This window comes from Astyanax mexicanus, chromosome 11 (assembly GCF_023375975.1).
Source record: "Astyanax mexicanus isolate ESR-SI-001 chromosome 11, AstMex3_surface, whole genome shotgun sequence".
Lineage (NCBI taxonomy): Eukaryota > Metazoa > Chordata > Actinopteri > Characiformes > Acestrorhamphidae > Astyanax > Astyanax mexicanus.
In genome coordinates, this window is record NC_064418.1 from 24,009,743 (window position 1) to 24,035,909 (window position 26,167).

The window sequence follows — 26,167 nt, forward strand, 5'->3', positions numbered from 1 at the left end:
AATTCTCCGCTAAAATTACCCCGAATACCCCGATCAATATACTCTTATACACCTTTATACCATCACAGCGGCGGCGGAATGCAGGTCAGTGGTTTACTGTTCATCTCTGCAGCTCTATGAGCAAAAGCTAACAGTGGAACTGAGCTCAGTCTGATTATACATTTACTTTATTATCGCTGTATGAACTCTCACACCGAGTCAGCGTGTTTATAACAGAGTCTGCGTGTTTATCACAGAGTCTGCGTGTGTATCACAGTCAGTGTGTGTATCACAGAGTCAGTGTGTGTATCACAGAGTCAGTGTGTGTATCACAGAGTCTGCGTGTTTATAACAGAGTCTGCGTGTTTATAACAGAGTCAGTGTGTGCATAACAGAGTCAGTGTGTGTATCACAGAGTCTGCGTGTTTATAACAGAGTCTGCGTGTTTATAACAGAGTCAGTGTGTGTATAACAGAGTCAGTGTGTGTATAACAGAGTCAGTGTGTGTATCACAGAGTCTGCGTGTTTATAACAGAGTCTGCGTGTTTATAACAGAGTCTGCGTGTTTATAACAGAGTCTGCGTGTTTATAACAGAGTCTGCGTGTTTATAACAGAGTCTGCGTGTTTATAACAGAGTCAGTGTGTGTATAACAGAGTCTACGTGTTTATAACAGAGTCAGTGTGTGTATCACAGAGTCAGTGTGTGTATCACAGAGTCAGTGTGTGTATCACAGAGTCAGTGTGTGCATCACAGAGTCAGTGTGTGCATAACAGAGTCAGTGTGTGCATAACAGAGTCAGTGTGTGCATCACAGAGTCAGTGTGTGCATCACAGAGTCAGTGTGTGCATAACAGAGTCAGTGTGTGTAAGTGTGTGCATAGCAGAGTCAGTATTTTAGGACAGAGTCAATGTGTGTATAACAGAGTTAGTATTTTAGGACAGTGTCAGTGTGTTTATAACAGAGTCAGTATTGTTAAGACAAAGTCATTGTGTTTAGAACAGAGTCAGTCAGTGTCTTTAGAACAGAGTCAGTACTGTGTTTAGAACAGAGTCAGTACTGTGTTTAGAACAGAGTCAGTACTGTGTTTAGAACAGAGTCAGTCAGTGTGTTTAGAACAGAGTCAGTCAGTGTGTTTAGAACAGAGTCAGTCAGTGTGTTTAGAACAGAGTCAGTCAGGGTGTTTAGAACCGAGGCAGTCAGGGTGTTTAGAACCGAGGCAGTCAGGGTGTTTAGAACAGAGTCAGTCAGTGTGATTAGAACAGAGTCAGTCAGTGTGTTTAGAACAGAGTCAGTACTGTGTTTAAAACAGTGAACAGAGTCTACCTCACTCTGCCCCTCACTCTACCATCACTCTACCCTACACCCCACTTTCACTCTACCTTACACTTTACCCTACATTCCACCTTACTCAACCCTACACTCTACCATAGACTCTACCCTACACTCCACCCTCACTCTACCTCACTCTACATTACACTCCACCCTTACTCTACCTCATGCCACCCCCACTCTACCCTACACTCTACCCTACACTCTACCCTACACTCTACCTCACTCTACACTACACTCCATCCTACACTCTACCTCACTCTACCTTACTTCACCCTAGACTCCACCCTACACTTCTTCCTCACTCTACCTCACTCTACACTACACTCCATCCTCACTTTATTCTACACTCTACCCTCACTCACTCTACACTCACTGTAACTTGTTAAATATTTTCTTTAACCAGCAATAGTTCTCCTGAGTAAACAGGTTGATATAGATCGCTGTGTTCTTATTGCTGTATTTATTCACAGCAGGACTCTGAGATGGAGTGTGTCAGTCCATCCCCTGGTGCAGGGATTGGAAAATCCAAGGTTTGTGAAGCATATTTTAATTTCTGTATGCAAGCATTACTGTTATATGTAAGTGTGTTTCACATTTGTTTCTTGTATTTTCTCTTTAAAGTTGGACACACTGTCTAAAGAAGACCTAATTAAATTTGCAAAGAAACAGATGGCTATAATGCAGAAGTTAAAATCTAAATGTGGAGGTAAGCATTAAAACGTTGATGTCTGCTGAACATAGACTTCTTTCTAAGTTTATCTTGTAAATATTTGTTGCGTGCATGTGTGTGTGTGTGGTGTGTGTGTTCTGTGTGTTCTGGAAGATTTGGAGAAGGAAGTGGGAGTGTTAAAAGCCAGTCCGAGTGGGAGTTCAGACGGCTCAATAATACAGGTAAATGTCTGTATGTATTTATAATAGTTTTCAAGATATTATAAACATATTAATCAATCAATTAACCTTTATGTATAACACTGAATACATTGAGGGTGACTCTCATTTACAGTGTAGCTGAACTTTATATAGAAGAAGAGATTTGATAGTAGTAATTACAAATTTAATTTTCAGAATAAAGCAGGAACATAAAAAATAATACCATATAATGAATCATTAAACTTTTAACATAAAATTCAAAAAGTAAATTCAGCAGAGATCACCCTAAAACCCTATATGACTATATACTATGATCATATTGCCCAGGCGTAGTTATAGCTGCTGTGTTGTTGTGGAACAGGAACTGACAGAGAGGATGGACGCTGTGCTGCTGGAGAAAGCCGAGACCCAGCAGACCCTGCTTTTACTGCGCAAAGAAAATGAAAAGGTCTCGAGGCGTGCAGAGGTACGTTTACTGTGTCTGTGATAGGGTTCCTGGTCCTGGTCCTGGTCCTGATCCTAGTCCCAGTCCTGGTCAGAAGCTAGTTTAGAAATCGTCTGATCTGAAGTGAGCCTGTTTGCTGGAGCTTCAGAAAAATAATCTTAAGGAATATCAGTATTGTAAAGTAAAGAGGGTGGTTGCTGAGGTCATGTTTGCATTTTGTTCAAGGCTGAACAGTAATTTAATATTAATTTATATTGTGAAAAAAAAATCACTAATGGTGGTAAGACATTTAACTTATTTGCAATATTTTTGGATGTATTATTTTCAGCATATCTCTCTTGACTGACGTTTATTACAGGGAGCCAAATATAATTTTAAGATCTTTATATTTCAGACAACCATTGTTGGAATTAAAATGATTCTTTAATGATATGTCGACCATGATAACAATGATATTCTGGTACTGTGACTCTGAGATTCTTAATTTATTTTAAGACAATTCTCAATGATACTTCACAGCATCTGTCTTAATGAAGAGGAAAAATACTCCTAAATAAGCAAATACCAGGAATTATGGATTTATTGCTGTCAGTTTGACAGAATTTAACAACCAATATTCTTCACCACAGGTTTACCCTGTTCATTTGATTATAGCGCCACCATGTGGAGCAAAAAGCAGGAATTTTAGTAAGTAAAATTGGTTGGCGAGTCTTATCTATAAAAAAAATAAACATCTATATTTGACACCATGTATCCATAATGTATCTCAAATTATAAAATATCAATATTTTGTCCCATCCCTATTCCTCACAGGTATTGTGTGGCTTTGATACTTTTAAATACTTAAAAACAAACAAACAATTAAATTGTATATTTTCATTCAGTCAAACAAGAATGAATAATTTCACAGTTGGACTTAAAATAGAGTAGAATGCTTCATTTTCACTGTCTGAAGACTTTTATAACTTTTATCATTTTAAAATGTATGTAATTTCTCTACAGGAGGCCGAGGGGCAGCTAGCTGCGCTCAGGGAGGAAGTGAAGCTGACCAGTGCAGAACACGCAGAAAAGATCAGAATAATGGAACAAATGTTACAGACTTCTGAATCAAAATATAAAGAACAGATTGAGAGTTTTAAGAAGATGGAAAGTGAGCAAAACGAGAAGGAGGAAATCCAGAGGAGAAGAATGACCGAAGAATTCACTTCAAATGTCCAATCACTTCGGCAGGAATATGAAACCAAGATCTCTAACCTGCAGCAGGATCTGGAACTGGCCAAAAAAGAATGGACGGCAGAGACTGAAGCTCAGATTAAGGTCCTCCAGACTGAGCTGAAGGAGTCACAGGACGGCAGCGCGAGTCTGTGTGAGGAGATGGCGAGGCTGAGCGTGCGCCACGAGGCAGAGCTCCGGGATCTGGAGGAGCAGCTGGAGGTGAATGCTGCACATTTCGAGATGGAGAGGGAGCGGCTTTTGCTGCTTAATGAAGAGTTAGCGGAGCAGCTGGCGCTAAAGGAGAGCTACCTGCAAGACGTCCAGGAGGAGGAGGAGGACCTAAACAGGAACGGTGCTCAGAAGACCTCAGGACCAACCAGCACGCCTCACTCCTCAACAGAAGATGACCCGGATAACGATGAGACAGATGGGCTGAGATTGACCCTGCATGATTTACAGTCCCAAAACACCATGGTCCAGGAAGAGCTCACATTCCTCCGAAACGTAAAGATGGAGCTGGAGAACGAAGTGCAGCATCTGAAAGAAGAGTTCACGATGGAAAAGGAAGAGCTGGAGTTTAAGCTGAATGAACTGCAGATGACCAAAGAAGACTGCAGTAGCTCTGGGATGGAGATAGATGCTCAGACAGAAAGCGACGAAAGAAACACTAAGAGTTTCGTGCATGAGCCTGAGCATGATCAGGAGCTTCAGCAGTTAAAGGAGGTTCACCAGCTGGAACTGAGGGAGCTGGAGTCTCGGCTGGTGCTTGACGCTGAGCGGGAAAGAGAAGTTGTTATGCAGGAGTTGAGGGAGTTACGGCAGAGGAGCGAGGTGCTTACAGAGGAGAAAAACGCTGCAGTTACTGAATATGAACACACCAAGCAGATACTGCACACTCTGGAGCTGGAGCTCGGAGAGAGGACGGAGGATTTCGTGAAACAGTACGATGCTATGAAGGAGAGAGCTGCAGCGGCGGTCCGGGAACTGCAGGAACAGCTGAATGAGAAAGACACAATAATAAAAAACCTAGAAAGTTTAACAAAAGCGCCAGAGATCTCAGAACAAAACGCTCAAATCCCAACCTGCCCAGAACCAGCAGCAGAACTGCCAGAACCGCTGGAAGGAGGTTATGTGAGCGTGAGCTGGGACGAAGACAATCAGGTAACGCTTGAAAAAGTAGTAACACACTTACACCACATTAAAGATGAATGTAAAACCAGACCAGCAGACTGGGCCCGGCTCAGCTTTCAGAAGCTGGAGGATCTGTCTGTGGTTTTAGACAGCGCTTTGGGAGAGAGGGAGGATATTACGAAGCGAATGGCTGATCTGGAGAGCCGGCTGTCGTCTTCACTCACTGAGAAGGAGCAGCTGAGCGAGCAGTGCGATGCTTTAGTGCAGAACCTGGATGCTCTGAGAGCAGCAGAAGAGCAGTGTCAGACAGCTGCCCGAGAGCTCAGCAACACGGCCGGCCAGGAAAAGGCTGAGCTACAGAAACAGCTCCACCTGGTGGTGGAAGAGAGGGATGCTGTAAGGAAGGATATGGAAACGATTGAGCAGAAGCTTTTGGATGCGCAGACTCGTATATCTGCAGTCCTGGAGCAGGAGTATTCTACACCTGTAGCAGAGCAGGACGATATCTCTGTACTAGTGAACCGTCTTGTGTCCAGAGTTAAAGAAGAAACAGCTGTTCTGACCCAGCAGCTTAAGGAACAGTCGGAGCAGCTGATAAAGATCAGCTCACAGAGCGGCTCAGAACAGAGAGCTGCCGGGCTGGGTGCAGAGGTAGAGCTGCTGCAGCCGGTTGCAGGAAGTTTACAGGAGCGTCAGGCTGAAACACAGTGCCAGGACGTGAGGGACTCTCAGGGCACTGAGATCACAGCGGCTCTGATGGTTAAAGAAGATTCTCCAGATGATCCGGGGTCTCCCGAAACAGACGACCTGAAAAGGTTCCAGCAGAAGCTGAGCGAGAAAGACTGGAGAATCTCCCAGCTGAAGGAGGAGATTTCCCAGTTACAGGTACACTCTCGCACTGGTGGAGTTAGGAATGTAAATCTCTGACCTCACATTAATTTATACTGTTGTGATTCTACAAGAAATAAAAGCATCACTAATCACAGACTAATCTCACTTTCAGGAATCAAATCTCTCCGCCCTCAGTGAACACACCAGACAGACAGGTACATATGCTCTTATTCTTTATCATTTTGTTGTACGTACAGTTCTAATCACATATCATCACCATTAATTGCTTGTTAGAGGTGGGACAAAATATCAATATTGTGATATATTGTATTGTTTGTGATACATTATCAATTTATGATGTCAAGTATGGATATTTTTATTGTTACATAGGTGCTCTAAGCTGCCCAAAATGTGCGTCCCCAAATTTTACTTACTGAAATTACTGCTCCATTACTCCACGTAGTGGCGCTATTATCAATTAAATTGGGTCAACCTGCGGGGAAGAATATTGGTTGTTAAATTGTGTGAAACTATCCATAAGTTCTGGTATTTGCTTACTATAGGAGTATTTTATCCTCTTCAGTAACACATATGCTGTGAAGTATTATAGAGAATTGTCTTTGATCTATCGAGTATCAAACAATCACAATATCGTGATGTGATATTGTTATCGTGAGATAACCCTGTGATACCACAAGATTCAAAATGTGTGTATAAATAAATATTTATGCTAAAATAAGTGACAGTGATTTTTGACTGCATGTAACTGCACTGTTTGCCAATTTATTAATTTAACAAAATTATCTAATAAAGCAGTTTTCAGCATTTTTCAATAAAAAAATATAATTAATGTTGGTGGATTATTCCAATTCTGCCAATACAGCAGTGGGGTGGTAACTAAATATTTAACACAGTAATGTGGAAGAGAAATGGTGAGAAATTGAATTTATATTATTTATGAAACTAAAAATATTTTATTATAATAAATGGTATTTATTATATGCGGTACATTGTTTGCTCACCTTTTTAAGTTCTGAACTTTTGTGCACTTTATCATGAAATCCAGTTGCTTTTTGTAAAGTCTTTTATAATTATTATTTTGTAGAAATTCTTGAGAAGGAAAGTAAGGAGAAAGATGAACGCATGAATAAGATCAAAGCTGTAGCTGTGAAGGCGAGAAAGGAACTGGAGGCCAGCAAAAAAGAGGTTTATGTTTTTCTGTATACAATCATGCATTTATTAATAGCTAGGTTTATTTAATAAATAAAGAAATGTGTTGTCAGTCAGTGTTTGCTTATGCAATGTGATATACTTTACGTATTTTGTATTTTTTTTATGTATTTTTTTTATTGAATGAAGATGACCTTTTTCTGAATTATCTGGAACAGGCGTCTGATCTGAGAGCGGAGCTGGATGCTCTGAAGGCTGAGCGAGACCGGCTGTCTGACTCTGTGAAGGTCATCATTCACGGGGCAGAAGATTACAAGGTATAAAACTCAACAACAGATGTGTGAACACACTGTAAGCCTGGATAAGTTGAATTTACTTATGTTTGCTATATAAGTTGCTTTGCACAATTTTAGTCATATGAATAAAAGATTTGTGTGTTATCTTCTTTTTTAATGCAATTTAACTAAAATATATATTAAACAATTAGATGTGGAAAGAAAAGATGCTGATTGCAACAGACTAAACTCAGTTATTATAAGTGGATTCAACTCAGATATCTCTATTTTAACGTATATGTGGCTGCAAAGTTTCATTTGCTCAAAACAGTTTAATAATGTTTGCAAATTTTACATAATATTTGTATGAGTTTAAACTAATTTGTGCAGATCATTTTATGTAAAAATACCATTTGCAATTCATACATGACAAAATGTTTCATTCTCTTCTAAATATATTTATAAATCTTTGAACAGTCCTGAGTTTATTCCTGGATTTAAGCTGAGTTGGAGGCTTGGTTGATTATCATGATTGTGTTTGATATATATTTTACAGAATCTGATGAATGATTATGACATGCAGACAGAGTTACTGGATAAAGAGAAGGAGAAGCTGGAGGCAGCAGAGAGACTCAACGCAGATCTCACCAAACGACTGCAGGCAGCTATCGAACAGGTAATTTATTTAATACCTGTAAATTATCAGGTCACAGCCGCTGTCAGGGCTCTCTGCACCGTGTGGTCTTTTTTACTTAGGTAACTCGGGTGCCTTTTTAGGACCAAATCTTCTTGAATTCATATAATTAAAATTGATATGAAATCCACAGCTTCATGATAGAGCTTCATGCCCATTTTTCACCTCTTTTACTAATCACACATTTTTAGGCCTGATGCCAGTGTTTTATATATGCTACTGTTTATTCCTATAAATTTTATCTGTATGGACAAAATGAGTAATGAATAAATCAGTTTATCTTTCTCAAAATGTGACCATGTGATGTCAAACTGATGGTAACTGGTGTATGTATAACCATATATTGTACTGTTGGTTTTACATCACAAGCTCACATTTTGACTGCTGTGTGGAGAGTTTGAGGGTGAGTGATACAGCAGATCTGGACCATGTGGTGCATAAATCATGTGTTGCATTTTTATTTTTCCAATGTTTTTTGACTATTCTGTTTATTGGGTTAGCAAGATGGAAAGAAGTTACAGAGCAGAGATCAATTAGATACATGTATTTTGTACAATAGTTTCCATTAATTACCTTACCCCTTCACTCTCCCACCCAGATATATACATATATATATAGGTGTGTATATATATATATATATGTGTGTGTGTGTTGGTGTGTGTGTGTGTGTATATATATATATATATATATATATATATATATATATATATATATATATATATGTATATATATATATATATATATATATATATATACATATATATATATACGTATATATATATATATATATATATATATATATATATATATATATATATATATACGTATATATATATATGTATATATATATATATATATATATATATATATACATATATATATATATATATATATATATATATATATATATATACATATATATACACACATATATACACATTATTTAAAACTCTGATTGACCAGATTCTAACTGATGTAAGAGCCAGCACTGATTTATTTCAGCTTCAAACATTTTAATTTATCAAGGAATAAAACAATAGAAACTTTAACAATATATATTTAACATAACTGGCATTCTGTTTCTCTGTCAGAATAAGCAGTTGTGCTCTGAGCGGGAGGACACGATGGCCCGTATGGACACTCTTCAGAATAATGTCCGCCAACTGGAGGCTCAGCTACTGGAACTGCAGCGCATAAAATCTGGGTTAGAGAGAGACCTGGAGACAGAAAGGCTTTTAAAAGAGCAAAAAATAAAGGTACAACACAGTCAAACTACAGTTTCAAATTCTATAACTGCACGATTCTCTGTGCTCTGGGCTCTCACAAAATCAATTTTTACCTCTCAGTTAAAAAAAATACAAATTGCAGTTCAGATTTTTTTTGGTATTTTCTAGGCTGGCTGATTTAATTACTCATTCAGTATTTACTAGAGGGGAGATTCACTGACAGTGGTTAAGAAAGAAAGAAAAAATATTGATTCAGACCTGGCATTTTAAACACGTCTCCTGTGAGGCTCCCAGTTCTCTGTGAGTGGTGCCCGAATCCAGATGAGCAGCTAGTTTAGCTTTTGCTGCAGCCATGAGTATCACCTTTATCAGTTAGCTTGTTATTGTAGAGTGCTCAGCTAACCCGTGTGGACGGTGGACGGAGTGGTATTGTGGTTATTAATGTGGTATGTTCTGGTGGGGGCGTTGACTTGGGTAATGTAGGCTTTAATGCTAATTTAAGCGGATATGAAGAGCCATCAGTAACGCCCAAAAATATGTTTAGAAAGCAATGATGATTACATTTTGATTATGGTGATTAATTAAATGATTTGCAAAACAGAAATCTTTGTTTCGTAGTATTTCTTCAGATTTATGACTTCAGAATGTTTATTTTTTCAGTTTTAAACTGTGTGTACAGTTGCAGTGTGCAGTTACTGTGTGTGTGTGTGTGTGTGTGTGTGCGCAGGACCATCAGTCTGCTGTTAAAGAAGCTGAAGATCTGAACGCTTTACTGCAGAAACAGAAGCAGCAGCTTCAGCAGACGGAGCAGGAGCTGGAGCAGCTCAGAAAGGCATGTTCTAGAATCCCTATACTGTGCTTACACTGTTTATCATACACATTGTGTATCACCACATTTCTGGTGTGCATGTGAAACATGTTTAGGCTATGTTTAGGCAAATCCTATGTTTATTTTAGTATGTTTACAATATGATTTTAATGTCTATATCCAACATTTATCTGAACAGGTGTGTAACTGATGCTCATACGCCAAATAGGATCAGCGTTTCTTACTTTCTCTCCAGTATTACAGGAGCTAATAAGCAGTTGCAATGTCTGCAGATGGACTTATCACAGAGAATATGCTCCAGTTCACTGTAAAAAGGCTAGCGTTATTCTGCCACGCCCACTTCTTTAGATTATGTATTTAGTTTCTATAAACATTTTATGCCTTTCGTTTTCCTGTAATGCTGCATCAGCTCCCTCTTGTGGCCACATTCGTCCATTTCATCTGAAACACTGAGAGGTTGTGATGCAAGCCTAGTAATATTACTGGAACAGAGACATCAGTCCAAATATTTTTATTAACTCTGTTACCTCATTATCCCACCACTGAACCCCTCCCTCTCTGCTGTACTCCATTTTTTCTTATCCTCACAGCAATTTTTCATCTCTTTGTCATCAAATGATTTCTGATTGACTATTTACAATCACATTGCCATGTATCAAATATGTATCGAATTTCGATGCCACGTATCAGAATCGAAAATATCAAATTCAGTGTGTTTTGCCTTCACACTTATTTTTATCATAAGTGTCCAAAAAGATCAGATTTGGACCACTTTTACCTGCTGTTTGAACGCAGCCTAGGAGAACTATTTACCAATACTGTGCTATAGTTAAAAAATAGACGATAGAAGAGTTTTAGTTAAAATTTTAGTTTAGTTTTTAGTCTAATAGAGTTTTTATGTGGATGTTTTTATAGGATGCTCAGCAGAGTACTCTGTTGGATATGGAGATGGCTGATTATGAGCGACTCGTCAAGGAGCTTAACCTTCAGCTCTCAGAGAAGGACCGGCTGATCGAGGAGCAGGACAAACTCGCCCAGACCCAGAGAGACCAGGAACAGAAACTCAGCCAGGAGATAGGTACCATCTGCAACAGATCACAAAAACAACTTTAATCAATACACAAATGAAAAAACACAAAATTAGAAAGATGTACAGACTCTTAATAAACAATAGAACAAAAAACAAAACAGAATTGATCACTGTAACCCCTAATAAAATGCTCTGTGATTGATTTGATTAACAAGATTACATTTAGCATGACATAATACAATGTGTAATAAATTACCATGATCTAGTATATAGTATATATAGTATATATATATACATGGAAAGTAAATTGTTCTAGACTTAAGAAAATCTTTTATAATGGCTGAGTGATATTTTTTTTTGTAATCAAGTTTTTTTTATTGAAAGTTTTGTAGACAACATAAATTCCATCCCACCCCACCCACATCCATCCCACCACACACACATCCATCCCACATCCATTCACTTCATGAATAAATCTTCAGATGTTCAGATTGTGAATTTATTCTCTTGCAGACAGAAAATCATACACAGGCACAGCTTTGTTGGTCAAGAGCGGCCACAATGTGGTCCAGTTGCCTTACATTCCTCTCTCTGTGTCACTGACTTACATACATTGGAAACTGCTTTGAATACTGTAAAAGGAGTAAAAAAATAGGGAGGGGTATGTGTGAGATAATGTAAGGGCACTTGGGGTATCATCATTGAAGAGGTTCATGGTTGTGACCTTAGGGGGTGTTTGAATTAACTTATGATGAACAAAGGGGCTCAATATCAACTCTATGCAGAGATAGATGGCCACCAACTTTCTTCAGGTGGTTAAGGGTTGCAATGTTATTACTATAATCAGAAAAGGGGAATAGGGAGTTAGACAGTTATAAACCTAAAGAAAATACAATTTGTTGTAGACATAATCTCTTAAAGATAAATGTGTCAGTTTGCCTTGGTGCATCCTATTATTTTCATGTTTGTAGTTATTTGACATGTTTTGTAGAATTCAGAGCTCAACTTTATGCAATTGAGTATGGCTGTCATTCTGCATCTAGCCAATTAGAGTCAGAAGTGTAATGTAGATATTAGTCATATTATTCTTGGTCTGATGAGTTATTGGCTGCAGTAATGATTGTGATGATGATTAGCTGTGTACGATGCTGAAATATTGATAGTTATGGTTATTTTGCTCAGTTTTGTTCTTTCTATCTGTTCAGAGTCTCTGAAGACACTGGTGGATACTGGAGAGGAAAAGGCCTCTAAGATGAAGCAGCTGTTGGTAAAGACCAAGAAGGATTTAGCAGATGCCAAGAAGGAAGTGAGTTCTTTAAATTTCCTTTTGATGTTCACACCAGATTACCCGTCTCTTTCTGATCATACTGTAAATGCGGTATCTGCTGTTTAGTTTAATCAGTGATGTGTCAGCTGTCCCACAGGCTGCTGAGTGTTTTACATAGGTAAAAGTGCATGAAACATGGGGAAAGGTAGGGCTGAGTATCACAATTCGTTTCCAAAAAGGCACTGTCCGAAAAGTCTCGGTACTACAGAGTACTGATAGGTCAAAAATATTTAGTTCCTGTTTTTGATACTTTGCATGAAACACGTATACATGCGGCAAATGCCTGAAACATAGAAAGCATGCACAGCGAGGTAAAAATCCACAGCGACGGCGCCTTGACGCGCACCAATGCAAAGAAACGCAGTGAGCGTGTTCGCAGTGATCATTCAAATTGTGGACACACCACTGCTGTGATTAAATTTCAGGTGGCCCCTCGTTCTAATACTGTCTCTCGCTAACTCACTTTCTCTCACTCTTACTGTCTCTGTCTCGCGCTAACTCACGCTATCTCTCCCTCTCGTTCCCTCTCTCTCACTCGCAATGATTTTTATTTTTAATAAAGCACCACAAACATGTTCACTGTTTGCTCCAACAAGATCCAGAAAGATGGAGTCTCTTCTGGTGACAGTACGAGTATGAGATTACTCATGTCGGTAAATAAATAAATATGTTGTTTTTTCTATTTTTTGGTTACAATTTAAAAAAGGTATCAAAAAAAGTATTGTTTGGGTATCGGTACTTCAAAGTATTGTATCGGTACTGGCATCGAAATTTTTAAAACCAATCCCTAGGGAGAGGTGCGTGAAACGGGAAGAAGTGCATGAAACACGGGCAGAAGTGAGCGAAACATGGGGAGAAGTGCGCGAAACACGGGGAGAAGTGCGCGAAACACGGGGAGAAGTGCGCGAAACACGGGGAGAAGTGCGCGAAACACGGGGAGAAGTGCGCGAAACACGGGGAGAAGTGCGTGAAACACGGGGAGAAGTGCGTGAAACACGGGGAGAAGTGCGTGAAACACGGGGAGAAGTGCGTGAAACACGGGGAGAAGTGAGCGAAACACGGGGAGAAGTGAGCGAAACACGGGGAGAAGTGAGCGAAACACGGGGAGAAGTGAGCGAAACACGGGGAGAAGTGAGCGAAACACGGGGAGAAGTGCGTGAAACACGGGGAGAAGTGCGTGAAACACGGGGAGAAGTGCGTGAAACACGGGGAGAAGTGCGTGAAACACGGGGAGAAGTGAGCGAAACACGGGGAGAAGTGAGCGAAACACGGGGAGAAGTGAGCGAAACACGGGGAGAAGTGAGCGAAACACGGGGAGAAGTGAGCGAAACACGGGGAGAAGTGCGTGAAACACGGGGAGAAGTGAGCGAAACACGGGGAGAAGTGAGCGAAACACGGGGAGAAGTGAGCGAAACACGGGGAGAAGTGAGCGAAACACGGGGAGAAGTGAGCGAAACACGGGGAGAAGTGCGTGAAACACGGGGAGAAGTGCGTGAAACACGGGGAGAAGTGCGTGAAACACGGGGAGAAGTGCGTGAAACACGGGGAGAAGTGCGTGAAACACGGGGAGAAGTGCGTGAAACACGGGGAGAAGTGCGTGAAACACTGGGAGAAGTGCGTGAAACACGGGGAGAAGTGAGCTAAACACGGGGAGAAAGTTGGTGAAACTCTGGGAGAAGTGAGCGAAACACGGGGAGAGGTGCGTGAAACACTGGGAGAAGTGAGAGAAACACGGGGAGAAGTGTGCGAAACACGGGGGGGAAGTGAGCGAAACACGGGGAGAGGTGAGCGAAACACGGTGAGAGGTGAGCGAAACACGGGGAGAGGTGAGCGAAACACGGGGAGAGGTGAGTGAAACACGGGGAGAGGTGAGTGAAACACGGGGAGAAGTGAGCGAAACATGGGGAGAAGGGCTCGAAACACGGGGGGAAGTGCGTGAAACTGGTGCTGACGGTTTGTTTCTGATGCAGGAAGCGTCTCAGATGATCGTACAGTCGTCTCTGAGAGGAGAACTGGAGGCTAGTCAGCAGCAGCTGGAGAATTATAAGGTAAGATTAGGAACTGAACTGATTGTATTTTGTGTTCCAGTGTTCACTATGCTGCTGCATTCTAAATGTGAGCACAACTTTACAGTTTATTAGAAAGTACCTTATTTCCTTACACTTTATACATGTATTCCCCGATTCTTAGAGCTGGGAATTGTATTTTGGGAACCAGAAATGCATGTTTTGTGTGTGTGTGTGTTTCAGATTCAGTGCAGTGAACTGACTGCAGATCGGCACAGACTGCAGGAGCAGCTGAAGTGTGTGAACGACCAACAGCAGAAGGCCCTCAGCTCCTACCAGCACCAGCTAAGCAGTCTGCAGGAGGAGCTGAGCTCCAAAACAGTACTGAAACTTTTACCTCACCTTTTCTCTTTTCACACAGTGATTATTAAGCTGATGAATCTTCACAAGGCCTATCCAGATAATTACATTATCAACTTTTCATATACAGGTGCTGGTCAACTAAATAGAAAAATTTGAAATAGTGCAATCATGAAATTCTTTGAATGCATTTTTTGTGCAGAAAGCAAATCAGGTGTTCACCGCACCTGTCCTACTCGTTAGACTAATCACAGAACTCGTTACCTGGAAAAAAATTTGCTCATCTGAGCTTTCCAAAAGGCCCATTTAGGCCATTTAACTGTGACACTGTTGTTTTATTGAATTAGAATAATGGAGAAACCGTTTCATTGAATTAGAATAAATGCTCGAATTTTTGTTTTCTGTGAAGAGTGTTCACTGTGCAGTATAAAGTCAGGGTTGAGTAGAATTTCTAAGTTGTAAAATCAATCATGGGTAAGCAGCGCGACCTCTCAACCGGAATAGTGGCTCAAATTCAAGCCCTTCGCCAACAAGGCTTGACCCAAACTAAAATTGCTGAGCAGCTCGGCATCAGCCAGTCTTCCGTCTGCAAAGCTCTCAAGAAAAACTGCAGCAAGCGCACCAACTGTTCCGGCGTCCGAAAAACTTCTGCTCGCGACAACAAGCAGCTGAGAAAGATCGCAGTCAGCAACCGGTTCAAGTCCACTTCCGAGCTCACCGACTTGTGGAACAAGCAGACCGGCGCTGACGTCTCCAGATCAACCACTTACCGTCGTCTGCGCGAACTCGGCTTCAAATCTCGCGTTCCAGCAGTAAAACCGATGCTGAACAAGAAACAAATGGAGAAACAGCTGAAGTGGGCCAAAGAACACGGCGAGTGGACTGCTGAAGACTGGCAGAAAGTGGTCTTCAGTGACGAATCACGCTTCTGCATCTCCTTCGGTGACCAAGGTCCTTGTGTCTGGCGTCGTGGTGGCGAAACCTACAACCACGAGTGCGTGAAAAGATCCGTCAAGTTTCCCCAGAGCGTTATGGTCTGGGGATGCATGTCCGCTCGAGGTGTAGGGAAACTCTGCTTCCTCAAGAAGACTGTCAATGCTGCCGTATATCAAGATGTCCTGGAAACGTTCCTGATTCCGACTGTTGAGGAACAGTTCGGCGAAGAAGACTTCATATTTCAACAGGATCTTGCACCGGCTCATGCGGCAAAGTCGACCAAAGATTGGTTCACTAAAAAACAGCTTGAAGTTTTGGCATGGCCGGCCAACTCGCCTGACCTCAATGTCATTGAAAACCTTTGGGCCATCGTCAAGCGGAAAATTCGCGACAGAAAGCCTACTACGCTGGACCAACTGAAGCAGAACATCGCCACTGCCTGGGAAGCTGTGAGTGCGGAAACTTGCGACAAGCTGGTCAAATCGATGCCGCGGAGACTTCAGGCAGTCATACAAGCCAAGGGGGCAGCCACAAAATACTGAGAAAGTGATGATTGTAATTATAATAAAAATTATTCTAATTCAATGAAACGGTTTCTCCATTATTCTAATTCAATAAAACAACAGTGTCACAGTTAAATGGCCTAAATGGGCCTTTTGGAAAGCTCAGCTGAGCAAATTTTTTCCAGGTAACGAGTTCAGTGATTAGTCTAACGAGTAGGACAGGTGCGGTGAACACCTGATTTGCTTTCTGCACAAAAAATGCATTCAAAGAATTTCATGATTGCACTATTTCAAATTATTCTAATTCGTTGACCAGCACCTGTAATACATAGACATGACCTCAAACATGTTAGCTGACAGCTTTGTTTAAAAAGTGTTTTATTTTTTCATTTATTTATGGTATTTAAACACTTCATCTATTTAAATTCCAATGTTTTTTTCTGTAAATGGTCTTAATATGACAATAACATTTTGGAACAATCAATTATCCAAAAGAAATTATTATGACACGGTATGACTGTTAACAATGTTTAGCATTCTCTGTAGACTTAAACCTAAAATCCCAGCCCATCAACTCCCATATGAATTCCTCACTGTATCACAGGGAGCTTGCCAACAGATGGGGCTCTTCATCATTTATTTGAACACCCTGCGACTGCAAGTTCTTCCACTTAGAAATCATGGAGGGGTCTGACATTTTCATCTTGGGTGCATGTCCACTGTGAGAAACATAATCTAAAAAACAAAATCCGGAAAGCACAATGTATGATTTTAAAATAATTTATGTATGTGCTACTGCTGCAAATAAGTATTTGAACACCTGTGAAAATTAATGTTAATATTTGGTACAGTAGCATTTGTTTGCAATTACAGAGGTCAAAGGTTTCCTGTAGTTTTTCACCAGGTTTGCAACAAACACTGCAGCAGGGATTTTGGCCTATTCCTCCACACATATCTTCTCCAGATCAGCCAGGTGTCTGGGTTGTCACTGAGAAACATGGTGTTTGAACTCCCTCCAAAGATTTTCTACAGAGTGGCTAGGCCACTCCAGAACCTTGATATACTTCTTACCCCCTGTAGCTCTTTCCAGCCAAACAGGTGCTTCTAATTTAAAATAATAAGTGAAGTAGAGGTGCACTTTTTAGAGGCAGAATAACAGGTCTTTGAGAGCCAGAATGGACATGCACCTAAGATGAAAATTTCAGACCTCTCCATGATTTCTAAGTGGGAGAACTTGCAAAGTCGCAGGGTGTTCAAATACTTACTTTCCTCACTGTATATCCAGTATAAATTCCTCACTATGTCAGAGGGGGCTCTCCATCATAGATCCAGTACGAACTACTCACTGTATCAGAGGGGGCTCCCCATCATATATCCAGTATGAATTTATCACTGTTTCAGAGGGAGCTTTCCAACATAGATCCATTATGAATTCTTTACTTTATCAGAGGGAGCTCTCCATCATAGATCCAGTATGAATTCCTCACTATGTCAGAGGGGGCTCTCCATCATAGCTCCATTATGAACTTCTCACTGTATCAGAGGGGGTTCTCCATCATAGATCCAGTGTGAATTCCTCATCAGGGAGTTTATATGAGCCTTCCATGTTGGGGATAAAAAAAATAAATTAGAAATAAAATAAATGAACCAATTGTAATTGATTTGTCTTGCAGGCTGAGCTTAAGTCGACTATGTCGGAGTTTGAGGGGTATAAAGTGCGAGTGCACAACGTGTTGAAGCAACAGAAGAGCAGAAGCTCCACCCAGAGTGATGGAGAATTTTCTAAACAGGAGAGGTGAGAGTATCCAGGGTGAATTATGCTGCATGTGTGTCTCCAGAACCCTTTGAGGTTCTTAATGTTCTAGTTCAGAAATGTTCAGATGGATGAGTTCTCTTTTTTAGATTTCACTATATTTGTTTGTAATATTTTTATTGTTGATTTTTTAATGTTGACATATTGTACAGTTATATTTAATATCTGCTGATTTGACTCACTGAAAATGACATGCAGGAAACTTTTTTGTACCCAACCTTATAAAACCTAAAAAGGTTGTTTGTGTATGTGATGTAAGGATAAACATGTCTTAGCAGTACTGTGAAATACAGCTGGGCAATATGAAAATGTGATATTATTATTATTATCATGATAAATTTTGTTATAATGTTTTTTGGAGAATACAGTGGATATCGTCAGTGCTTGAAGAACAGTGGCTGACTTCATCTTTTATGAAATAGAGTTTAATTTCTCCCATTAAATTGGATGTAGTGCAGCAAAGTTTGAATAAAAATTCAAACAAAATCTAAAACTAGTAAATACAAATACATTGTAAAATATATGCTGTATATATTGATTTTTTGTTTTTTTAAATACAATATTTTACCAAATACTTTATTGCCCAGTTTGGAAGTGAAGGCCTACTGAAGAGTATGAAGAGTATAGAACGTGTCTTAGTTTGGTGTGTGAAGGGAGTCTAGCTATTTTTATTCTTTAATTGTTTATACAAATGTATTCCCTATGATATAACTATATAAACTGACCACCAGGGGGCACTAAAGCCTTTGTTTCTCAGCACAGGCCAAATATTATTAAATTCCCACAATAGAAACAGAAATTGCCACATCCTGAGAAAAAAAAAAAATTTATCCATATGATGTAAAGCTGTTGGTTACATGAATAAATATTAACTTGCATACTTTAAACTACAGTTAATAAAAGTGTGTGTGATCAGGGAGCACATGGAGGCATTGCTGGAGCAGTTACACTCTAAGCTGCAGGAGAGTCAGCTGAACCTGCAGAGCAGCAGCACCGAGTTACAGCAGCTCCACACCGAACATGACATGCTGCTGGAGCGCCACAACAAGATGCTGCAGCAGACCGTCGCTAAAGAAGCAGAACTACGAGAGAGGTAAAGATCCACCTTCCACCACAGAACCCGCACACAGAACCTGCACACAGCCTGAGAATACAACACAGAACCTGCACACAGCCAAGAGAATACAACACAGGACCCTCACAAAGAACCTGCACACAGAACCTGCACACAGCCTAAGAATACAACACAGAACCTGCACACATCCTGAGAACCCGCATACAATCCGCACACAGAACTCGCACACAAAACCCGCACACAGAACCTGCACACAGAACCTGCCCACAGTCTGAGAATACAACACAGAACCTGCGCACAGTCTGAGAATACAACACAGGACCCGCACACACAGGACCTGCACACGGAACCTGCACACAGCCTAAGAATACATCACAGGACCCGCACACACAGCCCTGAGAACACAGCACAGAACCCACGCACACAGCCCTGAGAATACAGCACAGGACCTGCACACACAGCCCTGAGAATACAGCACAGGACCTGCACACACAGCCTAAGAATACAACACAGAACCTGCACACATCCTGAGAACCCGCATACAATCCGCACACAGAACCCGCACACAGAACCTGCCCACAGTCTGAGAATACAACACAGAACCTGCGCACAGTCTGAGAATACAACACAGGACCCGCACACAGGACCTGCACACGGAACCTGCACACAGCCTGCACACAGCACACTGTTTTAGAAATATTCTGGCAGACTTTATTGCACTCTTACACTGTATGGTTGTGTTTCTCAGGGTTCTGTCTCTGCACTCGGAGAACGCAGCACTGAGGTCCGAGCACAGCCAGGCCGTGTCACAGCTAACGGCTCAGGCCGAGGCTCTGCGCAGCTGCTTCAGAGAGCAGACGCACCACCTGCAGGAGGAACATCGCAGCACCGTTGACACGCTGCAGCAGCAGATCAGCCGCCTGGAGGCCCGGCTGTTCCAGCTGCAGAAAGAACCTGCCAGCACCGGTATGGTACAACCAGCGTCACATCACCAGTTACTTTTCCAATTTCAGACCCTCCTTTTGCAGCAATAACCTCAACCAAACATTTCCTGTAGCTGTAGATCAGACCTGCACAACAGTCAGGAGGAATTTTGGATCATTTCTCTTCACTAAACTGTTTCAGTTCAGCAATATTCTTGTGATATCTTGTGTGAATCGCTCTCTTGAGGTCATGCCACAGCATCTCAATTGGGTTGAGGTCAGGACTCTCCACAAGGAGTATTTTCATTCGGTTGTTGATTTATTTCTATGTGTTGGGTCGCTGTATCCTCTGTTGAGCTTCAGTTGTTGGACAGATGGTCTTAAGTTTTCCTGCAAAATGTCTTGGTAAACTTGAGAATTATTTTTTCCCGTTGACCGCAATCTATTCAGACCCAGAGGCAGCAAAGCAGCCCCAAAACATGATGCTTCTTCCACCATATTTCACAGTTGTGATGAGGCTTTGATGATGGTGTGCTGTGCCTTTTTTCTCCACACATAGCATTGTGTGTTCCTTCCAAACAACTCAATTTTGGTTTTATTTGTCCACAGTATATTTAGCCAGTACTGCTGTGGAACATCCAGGTGCTCTTTTGCAAAATTTAAACGTGTTTTTTTTTTTTTTTGGACTGCAGTGGCTTCCTCCATGGTGTCCTCCCATTAACTCCATTCTTGTTTCATTTTTTCCTCATTGTAGATTTTTCAACAAAAAATGTTAGCATGTGCCAGAGATTTCTGTAAGTCTTCAGCCGACACTCTAGGATTCTTCCTCACCTTATTGATCATTCTGCACTGTGCTCTTGCAGTCATCTTTACAGGACGACCACGCCTAGGAAGAGTAGCAACATTTATAAACTGTCTGTCTTACTGTGGACACATGAACATCAAGGCTTTTAGAGATACTTTTGTAAACCTTTCCAGCTTCATGCAAGTCAATAATTTGAGTGCAGGTCTTCTGAGAGCTCTTTTTTGTGGGAGGCATGATTCACATCAAGCAATGCTTCTTAAGAACAGCAAACTCAAAACTGGTGTGTGTTTTTATAGGGCAGAGCAGCTTTAACCAACACAGCCAATCTCATCACATCCTGGCTCCAATTAGCTCTTAGAAAAGTCATTAGCCTAGGGGTTCACATACTCCCACCCCCCCTCACTGTAAATGTTAACATGTTGCGTTCAATAAAACCATGCAAACATATCATTTTTTGTGTGGTATTAGTTTAAGCAGACTGTGTTTGTCTATTGTTGTGACTTGGATGAAGATAAGAACACATTTAATGACCAATTTATGCAGAAATCCAAGTAATCCCAAAGGATTCACATATTTTTCTTGCAACTTTATATATGTGTGTGTGTGTGTGTGTGTTTAGATGATAAATATAGTGTGTTAAAGGAAAAGCAATGCAGTGATTTGTGTTTTAAGGACCTCATATTAACATTTTAGAAGTCTAGAGTTATCACAGCTATGGTTGTTTGTGTATATATTCAGTTTATGTTGTCAGGATTATAAAAGCGATTTTTTTTCTTTCTAGAAAGCAAGGCTGTAAATTCTATATAACAGAGTTTTACTGAAAATTTACAGTCAGCAGCTTCTTATTATTAGCATATCTGTTTTATTGTTGCAGGTTCAGCCCCTGTGCTGCAGAGTCGGAGGCCCCAGCTGGACAGGAAACTCACAGAGCTTCCACTGTTTGATTTGGAAAGCATGGCTCGTGAAGAGGGCGAGGGAATGGAAACTACAGAAACTGAGTGCATTACTGCGGGCACCCCGACACCGACTCTAGAGCAGCTCCTCACCTCTCCAGACCCCAAACAAGGTTCAGTTTTAACATGTTTTATATTACAGTGCTGAAGAAGAAGCTCTGTGTTGCTGTTCCTCTTGCCTCTTATAATGTCAAATGGTTCTCCAATTTTCTCCAGTAATAATATGTTAGCTAGTGCTGTAAGTGCCGTGCAGTACTGAAGTCTCAGCTGTCCACTTCTTCTTCCTCCTCTTCTTCTTCTTCTTCTTCTTCATCATCCAGTCCCACAGCTGTTCCAATCAGCACTGAGTGCAGTGGCGATCATTTTTGCTCCCTACTCAAATCAGTTCAGTCCCACTTTAGCTATTTATTTATCATATCTATATGTATATCTATTTATTTATTTATTTATTTATTTATTCAGCAGTGATATAAATGTAAAATGCTAAATGTAAATAATATTTACAATAAAAGTTTTTAGATTTTAATGAACATTATCACAGACCGAAGCATTTTGAGTCCACTTCAATGCCCCCAGAGACCGAAAAAAGCCTGATTCCCATTGTGACCTCATTGATTCTGTTCTTATGATCAACTGCAAGATCAAGAGTTGGATTATATAATCTTAGACTAGTTAGTGTCTTTTCTTATGTATTCTGTGTTTTGTGTGTGTGTGTTTTGTGTGTGTGTGTGTGTGTGTGTGTGTGTGTTTGTAGAACCGTTTGTGTGGCAGGTTGAACCAACTAAGGAGGAGCTGACACAGAAACTCAGTACAGCCAGTCGTAGCATGGAGCACGTTAACAGCCTGCTGCATGAGAGCGAGGCTACAAACGCTATCCTTCTGGAGCAGAATAACGTAAACACACACACACTCATATACACAAACACATGCGCAAACATAGAACAGTATGAAACAGATCAGAGCACTGAACCTTTCTACAGCTGCAATCAGAGATTTGTAGATTTTCTAATAGAATAAAAGAATTACCGTGGGAGATAATAGTTATGATTTATAACTGTATCTGTTAATGCTTTTTTTGTAGCTTCTGAAGAGTGAGCTGCGCCGTCTGGAGCGAAATCAGGAGCGGGAGAAATCAGTGGCTAATCTGGAGTATCTGAAGAACGTCCTGCTGCAGTTTATCTTCCTCCGCTCAGGCAGCGAGAAGCAGGCACTGCTGCCAGTTATCCACACCATGCTGCAGCTCAGCCCAGAGGAGAAGAGCAAGTTAGCAGCCATCGCTCAGGGTAAAGCCATGCCTGTTCATTCTGCTACTGACTGGCAATCTAATAAAATGTGTCTGTGTCTCAGCTGTGAGATGGGTGAGATCAGCTGAGATGAGTTGTGGGATGGGTGAGATGAGTTGAGAGACAGGTGAGAAAGACCGAGAAGATGAGCTGTGAGTCAGGTAAGATGAGTTGTGAGATAAGATGAGCTGTTAGACGTGTGATGAGCTGTGAGACGGGTGAGATGAGTTGTGAGGTGAGATGAGTTGTGAGGTGAGATGAGTTGTTAGATAAGATGAGCTGTGAGATAAGATGAGCTGTGAGACATGTGAGATGAGGTGTGAGAGGAGCGGTGAAACAGGTGAGATGAGCTATAAGAAGTGTGAGATGAGCTGTAAGACGGGTGAGAAGAGCTGTGAGATGAGCTGTGAGACGGGTGAGATGAGCTGTAAGACGGGTGAGAGGAGCTGTGAGACGGGCGAGATGAGCTGTGAGACGGGCGAGATGAGCTGTGAGACGGGCGAGATGAGCTGTGAGACGGGCGAGATGAGATGTGAGACGGGCGAGATGAGATGTGAGACGGGCGAGATGAGCTGTGAGACGGGCGAGATGAGCTGTAAGACGGGTGAGAAGAGCTGTAAGACGGGTGAGATGAGCTGTGAGACGGGTGAGAGGAGCTGTGAGACGGGTGAGAGGAGCTGTGAGACGGGTGAGAGGAGCTGTAAGACGGGTGTTATAAATATGTGGGAGAGTTGGCTCAGTGATAAGAACTCTGGATTGTTGATCATTAATAATCACTGGATTATTAATAATAATTAGCCAAGCTGCTGGTTTAGGCTCTGATTGGGCGTTTGACTGAGTGAGTTTTTTTCGTTGGCACTCAATAGAAAACTGGACTGAGATAGTGTAGCGTGAACCTGTAGGCCTATGCTGTCCATGAGGCAGGGTGACTGGCAGGGTGAATGGTAGGTATGATGGCTATCAGGCAGGGTAGCTGAGCTGGCATGGTGATTAGCGGGGTGGCAGGCAGAGTGGCAGGCTGGCAGTACGAGATTAGAGTGTGATGTGCAAATGTTTGTGGGTATTTTACAGTAGTGTTTTTTAACAAGTCAGAACGTTCTTTCTCACGTTTCTGTTAAATCTCTGTACAGGTGAGGAGGAGGCGGCGGGTTCCCGAGCATCAGGCTGGACCTCTTATCTCCACAGCTGGTCCGGGATCAGATGAGAACCTCAAACCTGCACATTCCACACTGACTGTGAACACATCCGTTTGTTTATATGTAAAAGGTACTTTATTGTAAACATATGCATATATTAAAAAGAATGGGTACATTTCTATTTTTATTAATATCTTTACTGATGAGGCATATCTGCACTGTGTGAATGAAACTTTAAAACCTGTATATTTTTCTGTTTACGATTATCGTGTGGTAAAGAATGAAAAAAAAAAAATCATTAACCTTTCCAGATTTTTGCTTTCCTTTGCTGGTGTTTGACTGATGCTGCTTATGATTATGACACTAATCAGCCATAACATTAATACTACCTCCTTGTTACTACACTCACTGTACATTTGATATAGTAAGCTCCACTGCTCAGTAGCATCTGTATACAGCCCTACAGTTTCTCTGCAAACTCTGGTTGATTGGTGGACTATTGTTAGTGCAGCAGTAACACTGAGGTGTTTAAAACTCCAGCAGCACTGCTGCTGTATCTGATTAACTCGTACCACTAATAGCTGCTGTGTGGTGGTCTCTCCTGTGGGGTCCTGAGCATTGAAGAATAGGGTGAAAAGAAAAGGGTGATAAAGTATGAAAAAAAACAGGTACAGAACTACAGTCTGTAATCATTAATTACAGAACTACAGAAAACATGGATAGTGGGTGTAGAAACATGGATGTGGTGTTAATGTTATGGCTGATGGGTATGTGTAGCATACATTTAGCAACCTATAACATTTTTATTTTGTCCCAAAATCTACCAAAGAAAGCTCTCAACATTTTCTACAGTCAGACATAAATAACCTCCTGTAGTTCTGTTATTGTTTTGTATTATTTCAAATATGAAGCCAGAAATAATATTGCAAAATTTAGATAAATATTTAGCCTAAAGAGTAAAAGCATCCTTAATTTCTGTGATCTGTAAAAATCATACTGTTATTGTTTTTGTTTTGTGAATTTTTTTTCAGAAGGCCAGTTTTATTTGCATATCAGAATGACTTGGATCTGTTCTGTTTACTGTTAATCTGTATATCTGAACCTCTGAGCAGACCCGGGCAGCATTAATGTTTTTGTGTGTTTGAAATCTCAGTGCTGTTTACTCATTGTAGCACTGTTTTAAATAACACAATCATACTGAAGAGTCATGTTCATGGCTTCCAAAGGAGTTACAAAAGTGAATTTCTGCACGTAACGTATGTAGTGTGCAGAAAAATGGACCATAAAAGGGCTTACAATAAAGTAATCTGTTAATTGTTTGGTAATCAGTAGGGGGTGGTTGTAAGGTAGTGTGGGGAGCGCCTTCCTACTGTTGAGTTATTATGGAAATGAGACAGATTATTTAAGTCTAATTACAGATTACTGAATATTGTTGCTAACCATGTGCATCCCTTCATGGCTACAATGTACCTCTCTACTAACTAGTGCATCATCATGCTCCAGATCACAAAGCAAAACTGATTTCATTCTGGCTTCATGAAGATGCAAGTTGTTAGGTTGCGTTCCTGAGCACAAGTTCTTTATTTGGCAGAGCACCTGCAAAAACACACTGTCTGTTTATTAATAAAGATTATATTATATTCTACTTCCAACATTCAGGACATTCCAACATTTACTGTCATTTACTGTAATGATTATCATCATGTGATTAAATTATTAAAGTTAATATATACAAGACTATTCATTTTTCTGTTTCATGTTTTTTTATATTATGCTTATTTCAAAATCAAAGGGGGTCAAGTTACATTGTTCTTAAGGCTTTTGTGGATCATGAGACACATAATAAAGAGTTTTATCTGTATGTTTATACAGTATAGGGGATACAAACCTCAGAGTTTTATGCTTCGCTATAGAATTTGTTTGATTAATATATACACACTGATATGAAAAGGTTTGGGCACCCTGGATAATTTTCATAATTTAATTTATAAATCATTGGTTGTTTGGATCAGCAATTT

At 40.7% G+C, this 26,167-nt stretch overlaps 1 protein-coding gene across 1 annotated transcript; it reads left to right on the top strand.

Moving 5' to 3' along the window:
• On the top strand, positions 1-25,889 carry LOC103046118 (GRIP and coiled-coil domain-containing protein 2). Its single transcript, XM_049484974.1, has 23 exons — positions 1-84; positions 1,787-1,843; positions 1,935-2,019; positions 2,137-2,204; positions 2,545-2,649; positions 3,631-5,859; positions 5,978-6,020; positions 6,911-7,011; positions 7,194-7,292; positions 7,807-7,926; positions 9,036-9,200; positions 9,898-10,002; positions 10,915-11,077; positions 12,235-12,335; positions 14,327-14,404; positions 14,606-14,743; positions 17,835-17,956; positions 18,891-19,067; positions 19,798-20,015; positions 21,652-21,843; positions 22,485-22,624; positions 22,812-23,013; positions 24,144-25,889. The coding sequence occupies exons 1-23, from the start codon at positions 79-81 to the stop codon at positions 24,215-24,217; spliced, it is 4,788 nt and encodes a 1,595-aa protein (XP_049340931.1). The 5' UTR covers positions 1-78; the 3' UTR covers positions 24,218-25,889.
• The last annotated feature ends 278 nt before the right edge of the window (positions 25,890-26,167 follow it).